At 35.7% G+C, this 18,129-nt stretch overlaps 2 protein-coding genes across 2 annotated transcripts; one reads left to right on the forward strand and one right to left on the reverse strand.

Annotated features, from left to right (window-relative positions):
• The first annotated feature begins 1,469 nt into the window (after window positions 1-1,469).
• Window positions 1,470-5,562, forward strand: ube2al (ubiquitin conjugating enzyme E2 A, like). Its single transcript, XM_038289666.1, has 6 exons — window positions 1,470-1,684; window positions 3,559-3,639; window positions 3,726-3,751; window positions 4,065-4,154; window positions 4,232-4,320; window positions 4,785-5,562. The coding sequence occupies exons 1-6, from the start codon at window positions 1,641-1,643 to the stop codon at window positions 4,911-4,913; spliced, it is 459 nt and encodes a 152-aa protein (XP_038145594.1). The 5' UTR covers window positions 1,470-1,640; the 3' UTR covers window positions 4,914-5,562.
• Window positions 5,563-6,225: 663 nt separating this feature from the next.
• On the reverse strand, window positions 6,226-16,933 carry ing1 (inhibitor of growth family, member 1). The gene is made up of 5 exons (XM_038289665.1): window positions 16,886-16,933; window positions 13,091-13,182; window positions 10,822-10,974; window positions 8,236-8,384; window positions 6,226-7,134 (listed from the first exon to the last, which is right to left on the reverse strand). The coding sequence occupies exons 3-5, from the start codon at window positions 10,958-10,960 to the stop codon at window positions 6,508-6,510; spliced, it is 915 nt and encodes a 304-aa protein (XP_038145593.1). The 5' UTR covers window positions 10,961-10,974; window positions 13,091-13,182; window positions 16,886-16,933; the 3' UTR covers window positions 6,226-6,507.
• Window positions 16,934-18,129: the final 1,196 nt, after the last annotated feature.

The raw sequence follows: 18,129 nt of genomic DNA on the forward strand, positions 1-18,129 counted from the left end.
GGTAAATCTTAAATTAACCATATAATTTCCTCTGATACTTGATTTTTTATGTTCCATTGGTTTTTATGCTTTGACGGTGTATTATAATAATAGTATTCATTTAGAATATTTAAATAACTGGAATTATATTGATTGCCATTGGTTCATATGATAAAATGATTTGCCTATCCATACCATAACAATTACAATACCCCTTTTTGTGGCCAAGCTACTGGCAAGAAGAAAAGTTCAATGTAAAATTGATAGAGAACACAATGTAATGGACTGACAAAGGCAACATTGTTTTGTGCCTCTGGGCCACAGTTGACTGTAAAGCACGGTGGCTCAAACATGTTCTGGAGGTGTTTCTCATATTATGTTGTTGGGCCTGTATGTTGCATAACACAGAATGTGGATCAGCTTGAAGACAAAGGCCCTGCTTCATTATATGGAGTGTTTCAAAAAGAAAACAAACCCATGAGTAAATGTTTTCCTTCCAATCTAAAAAGAAGACTGCCAAGGAGTGATCAGCACAATCTCTGGGACTTAAAGGAAATCCTGGAAATGTGGAATCAAGTCAAATTGTCCTTAACAGAAATACCTGCTCATGGTTGCTGCAAATAGATGCCGTTTCTATGCTGACCTGAATTAGTTCTACCAAACATCAGTTTTAAAACAAAATATCCATACTCAATAAGTTACTGTTTCATAAAAAAAAAAATTAAACAATGAGGTGGTAAACATTTTGAACCCTAGATAGAAATTGTGTTTATTGCATTATTTAGTTTAATACTTTTTCAAACTTGGCCTTTGTTTCTGAGATATAAAGCTCAATTATTAATGATGGAACTAAGGCAGGAAAAATGCACGTTTTATACATTTAGATGTGTCTTATTAATATCACTTATGAAGAGGATGTGCACTTTATTTGTTAAATCTAACAATTTTTTGGGTGGGGGGGGGACTAAAGGGCTAATAATGACTAGTCTTCCTTTTGCTGCTGTAGAAAAATTGAGGTCATAAAGAAAATCTTTAACCTTTGACTTTTATTTTATCTACTTATTTGATCAATTTGTTTTCTTTTTCTGAGGCAGAATTTACTTTTTTGTGGATGAAGAAAGAATGTATTTCATTATCTGAAATGTGCATTCCAACGTCAAACTGCAAAGGATCAATAGATTCACGTGGAAGCACACGCCACACCTGCCAGTGCAACGACCTTCATTCTAGCTGGGCTGCACTGACGTAATGTGTCGGTGACCACGCCCTCGAAAGAAACTGTGGCCTCAACCAAAATGGAGGGGTAATGTTGTAAATCCATTAGGATAACATCACTTGCTTTAAGCATTTTATCAAAAACCCACATTAAAACTGGTCATACGAAAATAATTACCGTTCTATTTTCTTCAAAGACTGCAAACTATAGAAACATAAGACATTGTGCTTTAATTCCCCCTAGATGGTTGGTATAGCCCTTTAAATCTCTTTGGGCCTAGCGGTGAGTCGGAGCCTTCTGAGGAACGACGTAAAACGTCGGCGGCGGTGGGAAGGCTTCACCCCTTCTACTCAAAATTCCATTAAGTACAATAAATTATTTCGATCAATAAAACGTTTTCTTTCAATATAGATGTGCTATCAATAAGGGTTTCACAAGTCAAGCCATGTCCACCCCGGCGAGACGAAGACTTATGAGAGATTTTAAACGGTGAGTCCAAGCTATGGAATTCTGCCGACTCTGCCTGGTTAGCCGTTTTGTCAAAACAAGCTAACATTAGCCTAGCTTACGTCAGCTTGATATTTCACAAAAAACGGGAATTATTCAGTTCCGTTGCAAATTACATTTTCCATGTAGATGTTTTTTGTTTACATTAAGTATCTGAGAGTGTGGATAACACATAAAGGTACTGTTAAATATTGAGGAGCGAGAAATATCGGATAAGCGAACTATGGTAGATGCTAGCAGTTTAGCCTACTTGGTTTACTGGTAAGAATTTACTCTTCACGAACTACCTTTTAAATGTCGGACAAGAGTAACTGAAAGGACATTTTTTTAATGTAAAGTTTGATTTAACTAGCCCTTATCTTGATAATAACTAGATAAGGCAGTTTTTGGACAATTAGATTGTTTTTAGTTCAAGTTGGTGTGTTTAATATAATAAAGTAGCGCAATTCCATGAAGATTGACTTAAAATCGCGGAGGAAGTCATGAACAGGCGTTCCTGCGTGTTGTTTAGGGGAATTTTAACAGAGCTGTTGTTCTGACTTAACAGGAACATTTTGTTCACGAAAAGAGTTGTTTGTGTGTTAAAAGCGAGCTTCACTGCGTCCTGAAACACATCTCCTATTTCTTCTTCACACGGTTCGGTCCAAATATTTCTATACATTTTTATGGAAAAATGTTGGAAAATTAAGATAAAGCAAACAAGTTCATTTTTAAATTCAAGTTTAGATTACATTACAATGCAATCTTTTAAAAGGTTTTCAGCTATAATTTAAAAACAAATTCTCAATTTTAGTATTTGGCATTAAATGCTGAACAAATAATATCTGTGCCATTTCAAAAGATTTAAAATTGTAAAAAAAAAAATTTTCAGTGCTGAAATAGTAGCATGACATTTTGCCATTTAAAGAGTAATATGTATTGAAATAATGGGGCCTGCTGTTTACATTGTTTTTCAGAGGTCTATTTCCAATTTTGGACTAGAAATCTGCTTTGTGGACTAATCAAGCATCATATTGAGCAGCTATTACAGCAATAGCAGTCAAGGAGTTTATCTGAAAACAGCAGCCACAGTTGCATAATAACATAGAAGTTTGGAGTTAACTTTAGAGAATAACAATTGGATCACGGTGGCATCAAACATGTCACATCACGTCACCAACCATGTGCTCCTCTTCTGTCTTCACCCCCTTATCAAACAGGGGATGCTGCTGCTTGTTGGTTTCAACTCAGCCTGGCAGACCTGGGTATTACTGAGCGATTCAAGGCTCTTTATTCATTATGGAAAGCTGAACAGCTTCCCTGGGTCCTCCACATCCTCCAGAGATGCTTGTAGATCAGAGAGTCCATGAGGTGGGCGGTTGGGCCTTTTCAAGGTGAAAATTGAAACAGGCTTTTAAAAATCCATAAAAAAACAGCATTCCTTACTTCATCCTATGTCTACAAAAAGTTTTTTTTTTCTATCAATTTTGATTGGGAAAAAAAGCTGTGCTCCTTTACCTTGTGTCACAGCCACATCCAGTCCCTGATTGGTTGTTGCAACACAAGACGGAAAGATTCAGATTAAGAGATCAAGTTAAGAGTCAGTGTGCCTGTTGCATTGCTGTGCTCTGAATGCACCTCTACATTGGGATAAAATGTAAATCGATTGCTCCGGTCGCTGGAATCTTGTTCACAACACTGGGCAGGATTTTTAGGGGTCATGGATGGCTGAAGGAATAAACCCGTTGTGTGATGGGGAAAAAAAGTCCTAATATTTGTAGTTCTCATAAAAGTTCTTTAGGGATAGTTTTAGTAAATTCCCTCTTGGATGGAAGAACTGATTTTCAACTTTTCCCTCTTTATTTTGGTTGAAAAAGGCTTCAAGAAGATCCTCCAGCTGGAGTCAGTGGGGCCCCATCTGAAAACAACATAATGGTGTGGAATGCAGTGATTTTTGGGTAAGTGAGTAAAATGTATTTATCCAGAAAATATAACAATTATTTGAAACGGAAAAGAAAATGTAAAATTATGTATAATCTTGCAGGCCCGAAGGAACTCCCTTTGAGGATGGTAAGTATCTGGCAATTCTTGGTTTATTTTTGTTAATTTTTTTTTTTTGCTGGATAAACCGTTTTTGTTTTACTGGTCTTTAAAAAAGTCATATTTAAGTTATACTTTTAATTAAAGCAGTTAAACAGCGATGTTATTATAGCTTACTGCATTCCTCTCTAGTTTATCAGGAGCTGTTTTCAGGGTATTTTCTAACCAATGAAATGAATCAGCTTTGTAACTTAATTTATTTTCTATGAAAATGTTTTGTTAAAAGAGGTCAAAACTGACATTTTTCTACTTCATTGATTTTCCTCCTTTTCTTCCTCCTCAGGTACATTTAAGCTCATTGTAGAATTTACAGAAGAATACCCCAACAAACCCCCCACAGTACGATTTGTCTCCAAGATGTTTCATCCAAATGGTAGGAGGACCGGAACATGTGGTCACATTACCTCTGGGATTATTATGGGCTGTGTTTCATGCTGTGTTTGTCTACAGTCTATGCAGATGGCAGTATATGTTTAGACATTCTACAAAATCGATGGAGTCCCACTTATGATGTGTCCTCTATTCTTACTTCCATTCAGGTAAGAAATATAAACATTGCAGAGCACCGGGATAAAAAATAGTCCTTTTTTCTATCAAGAAAGGTTAAAACTAGTAAATCTGAAATGAAAGTTAATGAAACTTGGAAGAAATGCTGAAAAGCAATCTCTAAAAAAAATAAACTGAAAGCTGTGAACCAAAAGTAAAATATTTCTCAGTCATAACATTTAACTAATGTTACATCAGCCAACCAATTTGAACTTTTAGACAGATCCATCAGGTAATTTAGACATTTTACTAATTAAACTTTTTGTTCTGGTATCTTGTTTTGCTTAGCTAACAGTTGTTTTTCCAAAAGTTTAACACAAAAGGTCACTTTTTTAGTTCCGGTTTTGTGACCTAGAAGTGTTGGAATAGTATATTAACACATTAGTAGGTTTTTTTAATGTGAGCTGAGACAAAAAAAACAACATAAATTTCCTGTTATTTCTGTTGCTTTTTCCAGTCTCTGCTTGATGAGCCGAACCCCAACAGCCCAGCTAACAGTCAAGCAGCCCAGCTGTACCAGGAGAACAAACGGGAGTACGAGAAGCGGGTGTCTGCCATTGTTGAACAAAGCTGGAGGGACAGTTGACCTGACAATCCCAGCTGCTGCTCGCCTCATCCTTAAGCTGTGTGTGCTGCAAGTTTTAGTGGAGTAACCGAAATTTTAAACTGTTTTTTTTTTTTTCGCCCAATCTTTTCCTTTTACGCTTTTATGCACTTTACCCTCAACTTCTCTGAAAAGCGTTTTTTTTTTCTTTTTTTTTTCTTGTCTAGCAAGAGGTTCTTTTTATGGTTCCTTCCTGTTCTAGTCAACCAGGGAAATGTGCGTTGTCAGTTTGGGCTATAAAGCATCAAAACAACAACAAAAAAAAGCAATCTGGTGTGTTCTTACTTGCTTTAATAACTTCCCATGACTTGCTATGGTAAATGTCTCCAAGGGTGCATCATTTTAGTCATGGGTTTCTGTTCTGCACCTGATTGGTTCAGTCAGTTTTCACAATGCAGTGGGATTATGAGCAGCCCTATACATCACCTACTACAGCTAAATCAAATATCTCTGCAGCACGTCCTTTGCTGTGTTGTGAACTGTTACATGCATGACGTAGTTTTTTCACAGTCCCATCGAGTTCTCGTGTATATAAACAAATCTGCAGCTGAAATTATATACAGATTTTGCACTGGTTGTCCCTCATGTCACTTTTTCCAGTTCTTGTAAATAAAACCATCCTTAATAGGGTGTCTGAGTTTCTTTTTAAGCCTCAGATTAGATTTACACAATGTCATGACAACCAAAAGTAGCATCTATAAGTAAGGCACTGATTGAAGGAGTATGCGGTATATTTAGACATGGCTATCAATCTAAAGGAAGAGTTCATCAAAAGCTGCCAAATGGACCAATTGGCAGAGCTGCTTATTTTTGCAGCAAAGATGGGAGAATCAAGATCAATTAAATTTTTCCACAACAGGATTGAGAAAATGGCAATTTGAGTTCACATAAAGGCTATTCTAAACCAGAGCTACACTACAATGTTATATTCATGCTTGAATTCAAAATCTAAACCTAAATCCTTAGAATAAAGGTATTAAAATCTATGCCAGTGATCATATATGGTTTCCATATTTACTGAGATTAAGCTGGTTTAAAAAGAATGGGCTCAAATTTCAGCCTGTAAAAGCAGTAGAAACAAGTTTTTGCTGCAGACTAGACTTCAGGGATCAGATTCAAAAACATGCCACTAAGAATAAAACTATATTCCTTTTCTTCCACTTCATTATGTATACTTTTCTTTTCAAATATTATCCCAGAGATAAATATAAATCATGTTTCTAGAGTGTTCAACTTGAAGCACACTGTGCTGAAAACAAAGATCTGCTGGGAAAGTTTACTGGACAAAATAATGTATCAGTTTAGAAATATTTTATTTGAGCAGATATATTTAAACTTTTAACACAAAGGCAGAACAGACCTTAAAACATGCAGGTGGGGGTTTATTCTTCCATTAACATTTTTACAAATACTAAAAGCCAGATGGAGACATCTTTTTTTCTCAGATCTGCAGCAGCTACAAAAATGATTCAGGTTATCTTCATCAGCCGAATACTTTCTAACAGAGTTGATTATGAATGAAAAAGACAGATGGTAGAACTTTCTATTCAGTGTTTATTGGGCCCAGCTGAGCGAGCTACCTGTTATAAGCCCTCTCCTTTTTTGCCCTCTCCAGGGCTTTGTCCATGGTCTTTTCATTCTCACCCCGACACTTGGGACAGTACCACTTTCCTTTGGGCTTATGATGGAGCCCAACGCAGGAGAAATGAAACCACTCAATCGGACACTCGTCGTTATCGCAGCCGATCATCTCTCCAAAGGAAACCTGCTCACATAAGCAGTATGTCGGCTCATCTGGATCTATGGGCAGGTCAGGAGGTGACACTTCTCTCTCCGACTTCCCTTTAGATCTTTTCTTCTTCTTGGAGGACATTTTGGCTCTCTTTTCTCGAGAAGCCCCAACTTCTTCTGAGTGATCCAGACCCCCGTAGCTTTCACGGTTTTCTCCATTCTTCTGACGCCTTGAGCGCTTCCCTCCGGCTTTGTCTCCACCGACTGAGCCTGGAGTGACCTCGTCTCGTTTCTTTTCATGGGGGCCTGATTTGCCTGGAGTGACCGGAGCTGAAAAAGAGGACATCCGGGATGCGGAAGCGGTTGTAACGGGGGTCGTTGGTGTAACATGACTTTCTTGGACTTCTTGGGAGGAGAGGAGAAGCTCATAAAGCCACTCTATTTTTCGGGTTCGGTTCTCCACCAACTCCAGCTGAAACAACAAGCAATGAGAATTTAAGCAAAGGACAATCATTTATATGGGCTATTTGAATATCAGTTTTGTTTTATTGTCAGCCATATTTTGTCCATATTATGAAACAACACAATGCTGCGGTTGTTTTCTGAATCACTAATACACAGAAAGGAAACTAGATGTGTTTGAGGATACTTCAGATTGGTCAAGTGAGGAGTCGTTTTTTCCATGTTTTCTTTTTTAATTTAAGATGAGATCTTTTCCCTGCTGCCTTTGATATCACAACCAGGAAGAGTATAAAGTCTAAACCTGAGAAAATGAGTTGCCAAGAAAACAGTAAAATACACTGCTCAAAAAAATTAAAGGAACACTTTGAAAACTAATCAGGTCTCAATGGGGAAAAAAATCATGCTGTTAATTTATACTGATATGGACTGGGTGATGTGTTAGGAACAAAAGGATGCCACATCATTTAACAGAAATGAAAATGATCAACCTATAGAGGGCTGAATTCAAAGACACCCCAAAAATTACAGTGAAAAAATTATGCGGCAGGCTCGTCCATTTTGATGAAATTTCATTGCAGCAACTCAAAATGGTATTCAGTACATTTTTTATATTTACTTCCAATTCAAAATACCTCATTGATACTAGTGAGTGTTTTTTCATTATTTATGTGCTCTGAGTAACATATTACCATTCTTATTTTATGAAAGAACTGCTTTTACTGCAATCAAATTTCTCAATATGTGGAAGGAGAGCAGAAAATCTATTATGATTTCAAACTTTGGAAAAATGTATTTAAAAACTTTATAGATCTTTGCAAAATTCCTGCAAAAAGTGACAAAAAAAGAAACTTAAATTCTACATTTTATTTAGATTAACGTGTAACCCTCTGGTTCTTTTGGAGTCATCTTTGTCCGGTCGGGGATTTCCTCTTTAATCATAATTTTCTAGACCTAAAAAAGCATCAGACCCACATATACTCAAAGTAAATTAGCCCCATACAGACACAGAGGTATTGCTCGGTCTTTGTTATTTGCACACAGTCCTGTTTGGGAATTTTCCAATGATATGCAAGTTACATCAGAACAGCTGAAGCGTGATTTTCACACCTACCATTTGACCCGCAATCTGGATCTTTTCGTCTCCAAGCTCCTGGCTGCGGATCAGCGCCCTCTGAATGGATAACTGAAGGTTGCGCCTTTGAAGCGAGTCCAACTCTCTGCGGTACCGTTCATAGGCATCATCAAGCTCCTTAAGTGCCTCTGCAATAAAACAAATTAAAAACTTATCAGCATGTCGTTTATTATACAAGACCATCGCTGGGTTCGTCATTCAGCACGTATTCCTCATATTTCCACTTTTTATTTAATTTTCAGTCTTTAAATCTTATCTTTATTAAATTGCACAACTACCTGTCTATCATACTGAAAATAAAAACTGCAAATGAATAAAGATATTAGAGACATTTTTATAGAAACTAGGAAAAAAGAACACAAAGCAAAACAAAGCTTCTTTTCAATCTGTACAGGTGCTGGTCATAAAATTAGAATATCATGAAAAAGTAGATTGATTTCAGTAATTCCATTTAAAAAGTGAAACTTGTATATTATATTCATACATTACATACAAACTCATATATTTCAGATGTTTATTTTGTTTAATTTTGATGATTACAAATGACAACAAATGAAAATCTCAAATTCATCATATCAGAAAATTAGAATATTGTGAAAAGGTTCAAAATTGATGGCCCCTGGTGCCACACTCTAATCAGCTAATTAACTCAAACCACCTGCAAAAGCCTTTAAATGGTCTTTCAGTCTAGTTCTATAGGCTACACAATCATGGGGAAGACTGCTGACTTGACAGTTGTCCAAAAGACGACCATCGACACCTTGCACAAGGAGGGCAAGACACAAAAGGTCATCGCTAAAGAGGCTGGCTGTTCACAGAGCTCAGTGTCCAAGCACATTAATAGAGAGGCGAAGGGAAGGAAAAGATGTGGTCGAAAAAAGTGTACAAGCAAGAGAGATAACCGCACCCTGGAGAGGATTGTGAAACAAAACCCATTCAAAAATGTGGGGGAGATTCACAAAGAGTGGACTGCAGCTGGAGTGAGTGCTTCAAGAACCACCACACACAGACGTATGAAAGACATGGGTTTCTGCTGTCGCATTCCTTGTGTCAAGCCACTCTTGAACCACAGACAGCGTCAGAAGCGTCTTGCCTGGGTTAAAGAGAAACAGGACTGGACTGCTGGTGACTGGTCCAAAGTCATGTTCTCTGATGAAAGTAAATTTTGCATTTCCTTTGGAAATCAAGGTCCCAGAGTCTGGAGGAAAAGAAGAGAGGCACTTCATCCACGTTGCTTGAAGTCCAGTGTAAAGTTTCCACAGTCAGTGATGGTTTGGGGTGCCATGTCATCTGCTGGTGTTGGTCCATTGTGTTTTCTGAGGTCCAGGGTCAACGCAGCCACATACCAGGAAGTTTTAGAGCACTTCATGCTTCCTGCAGCTGACCAACTTTTTGGAGATGCAGATTTCATTTTCCAACAGGACTTGGCACCTGCACACAGTGCCAAAGCTACCAGTACCTGGTTGAAGGACCATGGTATCCCTGTTCTTAATTGGCCAGCAAACTCTCCTGACCTTAACCCCATAGAAAATCTATGGGGTATTGTGAAGAAGAAGATGTAATACACCAGACCCAACAATTCAGAAGAGCTAAAAGCCACTATTAGAGCAACCTGGGCTATCATAACACCTGAGCAGTGCCACAGACTGATCGACTCCATGCCACGCCGCATTGCTGCAGTAATACAGGCCAAAGGAGGCCCAACTAAATACTGAGTGCTGTACATGCTCATACTTTTCATGTTCATACTTTTCAGTTGGCCAACATTTCTATAAATCCTTTGTTTTTATTGGTCTTCAGTAATATTCTAATTTTCTGATATGATGAATTTGAGATTTTCATTTGTTGTCATTTGTAATCATCAAAATTAAACAAAATAAACATCTGAAATATATGAGTTTGTATGTAATGTATGAATATAATATACAAGTTTCACTTTTTAAATGGAATTACTGAAATCAATCTACTTTTTCATGATATTCTAATTTTATGACCAGCACCTGTAGATTCACATAACATGAGATACATGTTACTATTTATTCTGTCACCTTTATGTAAATTTTATTAGTTCCTGTTAATATGCTGCAACTACTGAGGCATAGACAACAATAAAATATTAATCATTCATTTAGAATTATTTAGGGCTGAAACAATTAATTGGATTAATCAATTGTTGAAATAATCAACTAATTTAGTAACTGATTAATCATTAACTGGAGTATAGAGACTCTAAAACATGCCTTTAGATGACAGAGAACCCAATTAGGGAAATAATTGTACCAACACTGTTAAGAAATATATAAACATTTTGCATTTAAGATAAAAAAAAAAAAATCTGTCCATCAATTTCATCAAGTGGAAAAGTTTGAGTTACTTTTTACTTCCGTAAAAAATCTTCTTTAAGGAACCTTTGGCTATCTGATTATTAATCGAAAATATAATCGACCTATTAATCGATTTGCAAAATAATCGGTAGTTGCAGCCCTAGAAATATTTTACAGCTAAATGTCCACATCAATGCAGAGTAATATGGAAAAAAAATCAAGCCAAAAACAGGTAATCCACCTTGGTACTTGGAATCTATTTCCCTCATGAGAGACACGCTCCTCTGCAAGTCGAAAGGTAAAGACTCCACTAGGTCCAAATACTCCTCAGCATAATTCACCACAACATGACCTGGGTCCCCATTGGTTGGGTTCAACATTGTGGGTCCAACACCTGCAAACACAATATGGCTTTAAGTAAAGTTTACTGCATAATAGAACATGGTAGGGTTAAAAAAACAAACAAAAAAAAACATGTTATTTTGTTACAAATTATATATATATCTATATAAATAAGGTCAACCAAGTACAATATATATAAATGTATATATAGAACTTTTGACCTTGTTTATTCATAGTTGCGTATTAATAAAGATGGTACTATATGGTATTTTACCTTAAAAGTTAAATCTCAAACTTTAGATGTATAGTAATAAATCAATTATGTGTGAAAAAGCAAACTGCTGCATTAGCTTTGACCTAAAATCCTCTTGGCCCCCGTAGAACTGGTCTTGGCACATTATGGACCCTGTACTGAAAACATTCACAGCAAACTTTAAATATTGGTAAGTGGATTCTACTTGTAATAACTGTATTTTATTTTAATTTGAACAATTAGTCGAGGAAATATGTAGATACAGAAAGATTTGAGTTTAAAATAATAAAAACATCAACTCCATTATTTTACTTAAAGAGTATAATATCTGAATATCTTATTTTAAAAGTAATACCTCTTTTCTTTGGCAGATAATCTTATTTACCTGCAAAAGCAAATTCAATTATTTTCAGCTAATTTTCCATCGATCGAATACTAAATCAGTTTCTTATGATATGCCTTTCCATGAAAAAACACTGCCTCCACCCTGGCCCGCTTATAAGTTTGATCTCAAATCCGCACTGCCTTAAACGTACATTGATGATTTCATAATGAGCAAGGAACAGATGCTTTACTACAAAACCGAAAAACATGAAAGGTTACCAAAGCAACTGAGGTTTCATGCAAAATGCTAACTTGGCTGAAATAAGTTTATCAGAACCTAGCTTTAAAGGAATAGTACACCCAAAACATGATTAGCCTTCATTTTCTACTCACCCCCATGCTGAACAACACTCTGGAGTACTTTTTTGATATCTCAAATGCATCTGGAGATCTGGGAGGCTTCTTGCTGTCTGCTGACATTCAAATAATGGAGGTCTATGGTGACCGAGACAGAAAGGTCCATAAAAGTCCACAAAAAACGTGTCAATATTCCTCCATACTGCTCGTCCAATGTATTCCAAGTGTCCTGAGTGGGTAGCATCCAGAATTTACTCGAAACGAAGTCATTTAGAATGTTTTTAGAGCATAAACAGTAGCGTATAGGATTTCCTGAAAGCGCGCACACGCGCGCTCACGACGCTACGGAAGCCGGCAGACCAAACCAGATGAAAGTGCGCATTCAGCGTCTGCTCTGCCAATAATGCAAGCGTAGAAGAAGAAATGTGCAGTTTACCTGTGCAAAGAAAGAAACAACGAAAGAAAAATGTCTGAGGACTTCAGTGTTGAGGAAGAGCATGAGTTCTTTGCCGAGCTGAATGCGCTGGTTTGGTCTGCCGGCTTCCGTAGCGTCGTGAGCGCGCGTGTGCGCGCTTTCAGGAAATCCTATACACTACTGTTTATGCTCTAAAAACATTCTAAATGACTTCGTTTCGAGTAAATTCTGGATGCTACCCACTCAGGACACTTGGAATACATCGGACGAGCAGTATGGAGGAATATTGACACGTTTTTTGTGGACTTTTATGGACCTTTCTGTCTCGGTCACCATAGACCTCCATTATTTGAATGTCAGCAGACAGCAAGAAGCCTCCCAGATCTCCAGATGCATTTGAGATATCAAAAAAGGACTCCAGAGTGTTGTTCAGCATGGGGGTGAGTAGAAAATGAAGGCTAATCATGTTTTGGGTGTACTATTCCTTTATCTCTATTTGTAACCGAAATTACTTTAATTTTAATTATTAGCTAGCCTAAAAAGCTCGCTTTTTACGGCAATTATCTTATTTTAGAGGGCTACGTTCAGCCAAACTCTTAAACTAGTGCGCATAACAACTTGACTATGAATACAATTTCATCTACAGTAGCCAAAGCAATGCAAGCAAAGGCATGAAGCTACTTTAAACTGCCTTTTTTTTTTTTAGCTAAGTTAGCCTGCTAGCTTCAGCAGTTTTTAGTCGAAATGGGGCAAAAAAAAAGTCAAAAGCAGCACAGCTTAATCGTAAGTCTGTAACACAAAATATACAGGAAACCTTACTTCTGGATATGCTTCTCGTCTTGTTGGTAACTTTGTTTCCTCGGTGGTACCGCTCTGCTAACGCCAGGTAACGCTGACTACAGAAAGGAGACCAGAGGACTTCTTCTTCTATTGAGTTTTCTGGCAGTTTGCATCCTGTGTGCATTACCGCCATCAACTGGACGGAGATGTAATTCAGAAATATAATGTCTGTATATCTTTATATCTTCATGAAACTAAATTCTATCTATACTTACACACACGCACATACACACACTAAATTCTCCCAGCTAATTCTGTATCTTTTAAATATTTAATAAGTGCTTTAATTATCTTATCTGATTGATGCTTCCCTAATAAATCTGCCATCTTTACTGAACTCCCCATTACCCTTTCCAGTTCTTTCCTCTCTTTTGTATATTTGCTACAATAGATCAACACATGTTCTACTCCTTCGATTTCTCCGCAATAACAACAATTACCCGTTGGATGTTTCCCTATTATTTTTAGACCTGCATTTAAACTAGTATGCCCAATCCTTAACCTGTTTATCCATATTTCCTCTCTTCTACTCATTATACTGTTATATCCTATGCTAATATCTTTATGTATTTTATATAAATGTCTTCCTTTTTTTTCTAAATTCCATCTCTTCTGCCATACCTTATTTATTTTATCTTTAATAATTACTTTTATTTCTGTTCTACTTAGCGGGACATCATATTCAATTTCTCCTACTTTAACTGCTTCTTTAGCTAACTTATCTACTTTTTCATTACCTAAGATTCCTTTGTGTGCTGGAACCCATGTGAATTGAATACTTATATTTTGTTGCCTTATACCATACATTAAATAACTGACTTCATCTAAAAGATCTTGACGGCTTTCAGATTTTCCACTTTTAAAACTAGTCAGGCAAGACATTGAATCTGAACAGATAACTACATTTCTAGGCTTCACCTCCAGCACCCATTGCAATGCTAAAATAATTGCCAACATCTCTGCTGAAAAAATTGATAAATTATCTGTTGTTCTTCTCTTGATAGAAATATTTTCTTTTGGAATATATACTGCTACTCCTGTTTTACCATTTTCCTCTTTTGATGCATCTGTATATATTTGTGTCATATTTTCATACCTTACTTCTAAATGCTGCTGAATAATTTGATACAAACCTCCACAAGACTCTTCTATTTTTTTAGTTTCTAAATTTACTATTGGCATTTCGAAAAACCATGGAGCAATTTTAGATGTACTTACAGTTTTACAGTATGTTATATTACTTATCCCAGAATACTCTGCATAAATATTTCCTTCCCATCCACAACTCCTTATATTATGGCCATATTCCCAACATTCTCTGAATATCTGTTTAGTAGGGTGATTTTCCTCATGCCCTTGTAAATTTAACCAGTAATTTATTGACAGTTTCATCCTCCTTAAGTCCAGTGGCATTTCTCCAGTAATCACTTGAAGAGCAGGAACTGGAGATGTTCGAAAAGCACCACTACATATCCTAAGCGCTTTGGCTTGGATTCTATCTAAATCTAACAACAAAGAATTTGCAGCTGATTTATAAACAATACATCCATAGTCCAACACAGATCGAATTAAAACATCATATATTCTTTTCAAGGATGAGCTAGTTGCCCCCCAGTCATTCCCTGACAAACATTTCAATATATTAATACCTTTTTTACATTTATCAATAATCTTCTGCATATGTATCTTAAATGAAAGTTTTTCATCAAACCATACACCAAGGTACCTTATCATATTTACCTGTTTCAATTCATGCCCATATAATCTAAGATCTACTGTTGGATTATCCCTTTTCCTTGAAAAACATAATACTTGTGTCTTCTCAACAGACAAACGAAACCCCCATTCGTGTGACCATCTTTCTACCGTTTTAATTGCTGATTGCATTCTATTTTTTAAATAACTAAGATTTCCTCCTCTCACCCATAATGCCCCATCATCTGCATATAATGCTTTATTAATTCTAAAATCTATATTATCAAAAATATCATTAATCATTATATTAAAAAGCACTGGACTACATACACTACCTTGTGGAGTTCCATTTTGTATATCATAAATGTTTGAATAATTTACCCCAACTCTTACTTCTATTTTTCTATTCTTTAAAAAATCCTTAATCCAATTAAACATTTTTCCTTTGATTCCCATTTTATTCATCTTAATTAATAAACCCTCCTTCCAAAGCATATCATATGCTTTTTCAATATCAAAAAATGTAGCCAAGAGAATTTCTTTATTTACCTGAGCCTTTCTTATTTCATTTTCTAAACAAGCAATTGGATCTACTGTTGTCCGTCCACTTCTAAAACCACTCTGATAAGGGGATAAAAGATCTCTTTTTTCTATTTCATACATTAATCTCCTAGTTATCATTCTCTCCATCAATTTACATAAATTAGAAGTAAGAGCTATAGGCCTATAACTTTTAACCTCTCCTTTATCCTTACCTGGCTTTAATATTGGTACAATGATTGAATGCTTCCAGCTTAAGGGCAATTCACCTTGTTTCCATACTTTATTGTATAACTTTAAAATTATTCCTTTAGCATCATCTGATAAATGTTCAATCATCCTATAACATATGCCATCTTTACCTGGAGATGTATTTTTAACTCCTATCAATGCTCTATTCATTTCAAACAATGTAAATTCTTTATCTAAAATACTTCCATCAATCTCTTTTCTATTTAAAATTTCTCTATTATCTTCAATCATTTCCAATCTCCATGATAATTCTTCATTTGATAAATTTTTTGAACTATGCACCTTCACAAAGGACCTTGCAAACATCTCTGCTTTTTCCTTGTTTGTTATAGCTTCACACTGATCATCTTTAATTATAGGTAAAGAAAAATCCCTTCTAATTCCTCCCATCTTTCTAATCATTCCCCAGATCTCATTTATTTTAACGTCCATTCCAATTGTACTACAAAAACTTCTCCAATAATTCTTTTTTGATAGTTTAACTGTTCTCCTAACTTTAGATTGTGCTTTTTTGTATAATATTAAATTATCAAATGAATGATTTATTTTTAACTTTTTAAATGCTTTATTCCTAACTTTAATAGCTTCTTTACATTCATTGTTCCACCAAGGAACCATTTTCTTTTTCTTCAATCCAGTAGATTTGCAAATGGCCTTTTCTGCAGATTCGTATATTATATTTGTAATCATTGAATTTAATTCTTCAATATTATTGCTTAAATTTGGCATAATCTCCATAAACATGTCACTTGCTATCTTTTTGTACATTTCCCAATTAGCTTCCCTCATTCTCCATTTAGGATACCAATTTTCTTCAACTGCTACTTTAAAATTATTCAATTTAAGCAGAATAGGATAATGATCACTTCCAAGGGAGTTATCATTCATTACTTCCCATTGACTTATTCCTGCTATCTGATCTGAGACTATAGTAAGATCAATTGCAGATTCTACTCCATGCCCTACATCAAATCTAGTACCTCTTCCATCATTTAGACAAGTTAAGTTATAATCATCCATAAATTCCTCAATTATGTTTCCATTTTCATCATTCCTTTTACTTCCCCATAAGGTATTATGAGCATTAAAATCTCCACATAAAATATTTTTAACATTTTCCTTCACATAAATACTATCCAGTATTTCTCTACTTATTTTTTTACATGGATTATAATAATTTATTATATTAAATTTTGATTTACTAATCCATACCTCAATCCCTATTACTTCTATTTCTTCATTTATATTTAAAACTTTATAATTAATTCCCTGCTGAACAAATATGACCAGAGGACTGTCGCTGGGTGAAGCTAAAAACCACCGCGAGTAGAACGACTTGTGCGCATGCGCACAGCCAGAGAAGAATGGGGTGTGCGCCCATGCGCACTCCGAATAGAACGGAGCCTGCGCATGCGCACACCCTCTAGTTTGAAGCACCTTCTGCAAACAACTTTCGCAGCATCTCCTACCTGCATTAACCTTTAAAACAGGACCCAGCTTTCCGACAACAATCTTCATTCATCATAATCCCATCGTTTTTTTCTAGGCAAGCTGCTACTTTGCAACATCATAGTGTTCTTTATTGCAGTAGACGCTCATTTACGTATATTGATATTGTAGATTTTTTCATAGCATAGGAAATGACCAGTAATTAAAATCGTATAAAAGTTACAATTTGATGTGTGAATCTCACTTTATGGTTTGCAAACTAAGCTAAGAGTGTACCATGGACCAAGGCTTAAGCACTGCTTAGGAATATTGCCAAAACAGATATATAATCTTACAATTTTAAACTATTAGGATTTGTATCTTTTTTAATGGAAGAATATTTAACTTACTTGACAACAAATGAAAATTAGATGTTACTCTTTCAATGTTTTCTTCTGGTATGAGATTTAAATACTCAGCTGTTTTCGTCTTAAGCTTGTAGTAAAAAAACAAAAACATAAGACCATAGGCACCCAGAAAGAATTTTATGGAAAAGTCTTCTGACAAGTGTTTTTTTTTATGCCCAAGATCAAGTTAAATGTAGGTTGTGACTAAAAAACAGCATCCTTAGAAAAAACTAGCACCTTAAAAAGCAATAAAATAGATGCAAATTAGTGAGGAAATATGCACTTTTGAGACTTTAAGTAAAATTGAAGAACTGGTTTTGAATAGCTGTGATTTTAATTAAGAATTCGTAAGGTTTATATCAATTTAAGGCAAACAGCCTTGGATAAAGCATGCGAGAGGTTTTCAAATATGTTATTGGGAGCTTGTACATTTTTTCCCCTAACCCTTCTGTTTGACTATATTCTAAATTAATAAAAGAAAGTATAACATTTTATGGATGAATAAAGTAGATTTTTATTTTCTTTTTTTTATGCAAAAGCTCTCTTTTTTTAAATTATAAAATAAGATTAACTTGCATTACACAGCCACAACCACACCATTTGGCATCCTTGGTAGGGATGCAAAAATACTACTATAGTTTATTTGGTGCAGAGGTATCATTTTGCTCAACTGTTCATGTAACATCTATAGTCCTG

The sequence above is a fragment of the Cyprinodon tularosa genome, unplaced genomic scaffold (genome assembly GCF_016077235.1).
Source record: "Cyprinodon tularosa strain WSP-4 unplaced genomic scaffold, ASM1607723v1 ctg270, whole genome shotgun sequence".
Classification (NCBI taxonomy): domain Eukaryota; kingdom Metazoa; phylum Chordata; class Actinopteri; order Cyprinodontiformes; family Cyprinodontidae; genus Cyprinodon; species Cyprinodon tularosa.

Coding starts and splice junctions, on each gene's coding strand:
- ube2al (XM_038289666.1), top strand. CDS start 1,641: ATGTCCACCCCGGCGAGACGAAGACTTATGAGAGATTTTAAACG. Junction 3,640..3,725: donor TGGAATGCAGTGATTTTTGG/GTAAGTGAGTAA, acceptor ATAATCTTGCAG/GCCCGAAGGAACTCCCTTTG. Junction 4,155..4,231: donor CAAGATGTTTCATCCAAATG/GTAGGAGGACCG, acceptor GTTTGTCTACAG/TCTATGCAGATGGCAGTATA.
- ing1 (XM_038289665.1), bottom strand. CDS start 10,960: ATGTTGAACCCAACCAATGGGGACCCAGGTCATGTTGTGGTGAATTAT. Junction 8,385..10,821: donor AATAGATTCCAAGTACCAAG/GTGGATTACCTG, acceptor GTTTTATTGCAG/AGGCACTTAAGGAGCTTGAT. Junction 7,135..8,235: donor TCCAGATTGCGGGTCAAATG/GTAGGTGTGAAA, acceptor TTGTTGTTTCAG/CTGGAGTTGGTGGAGAACCG.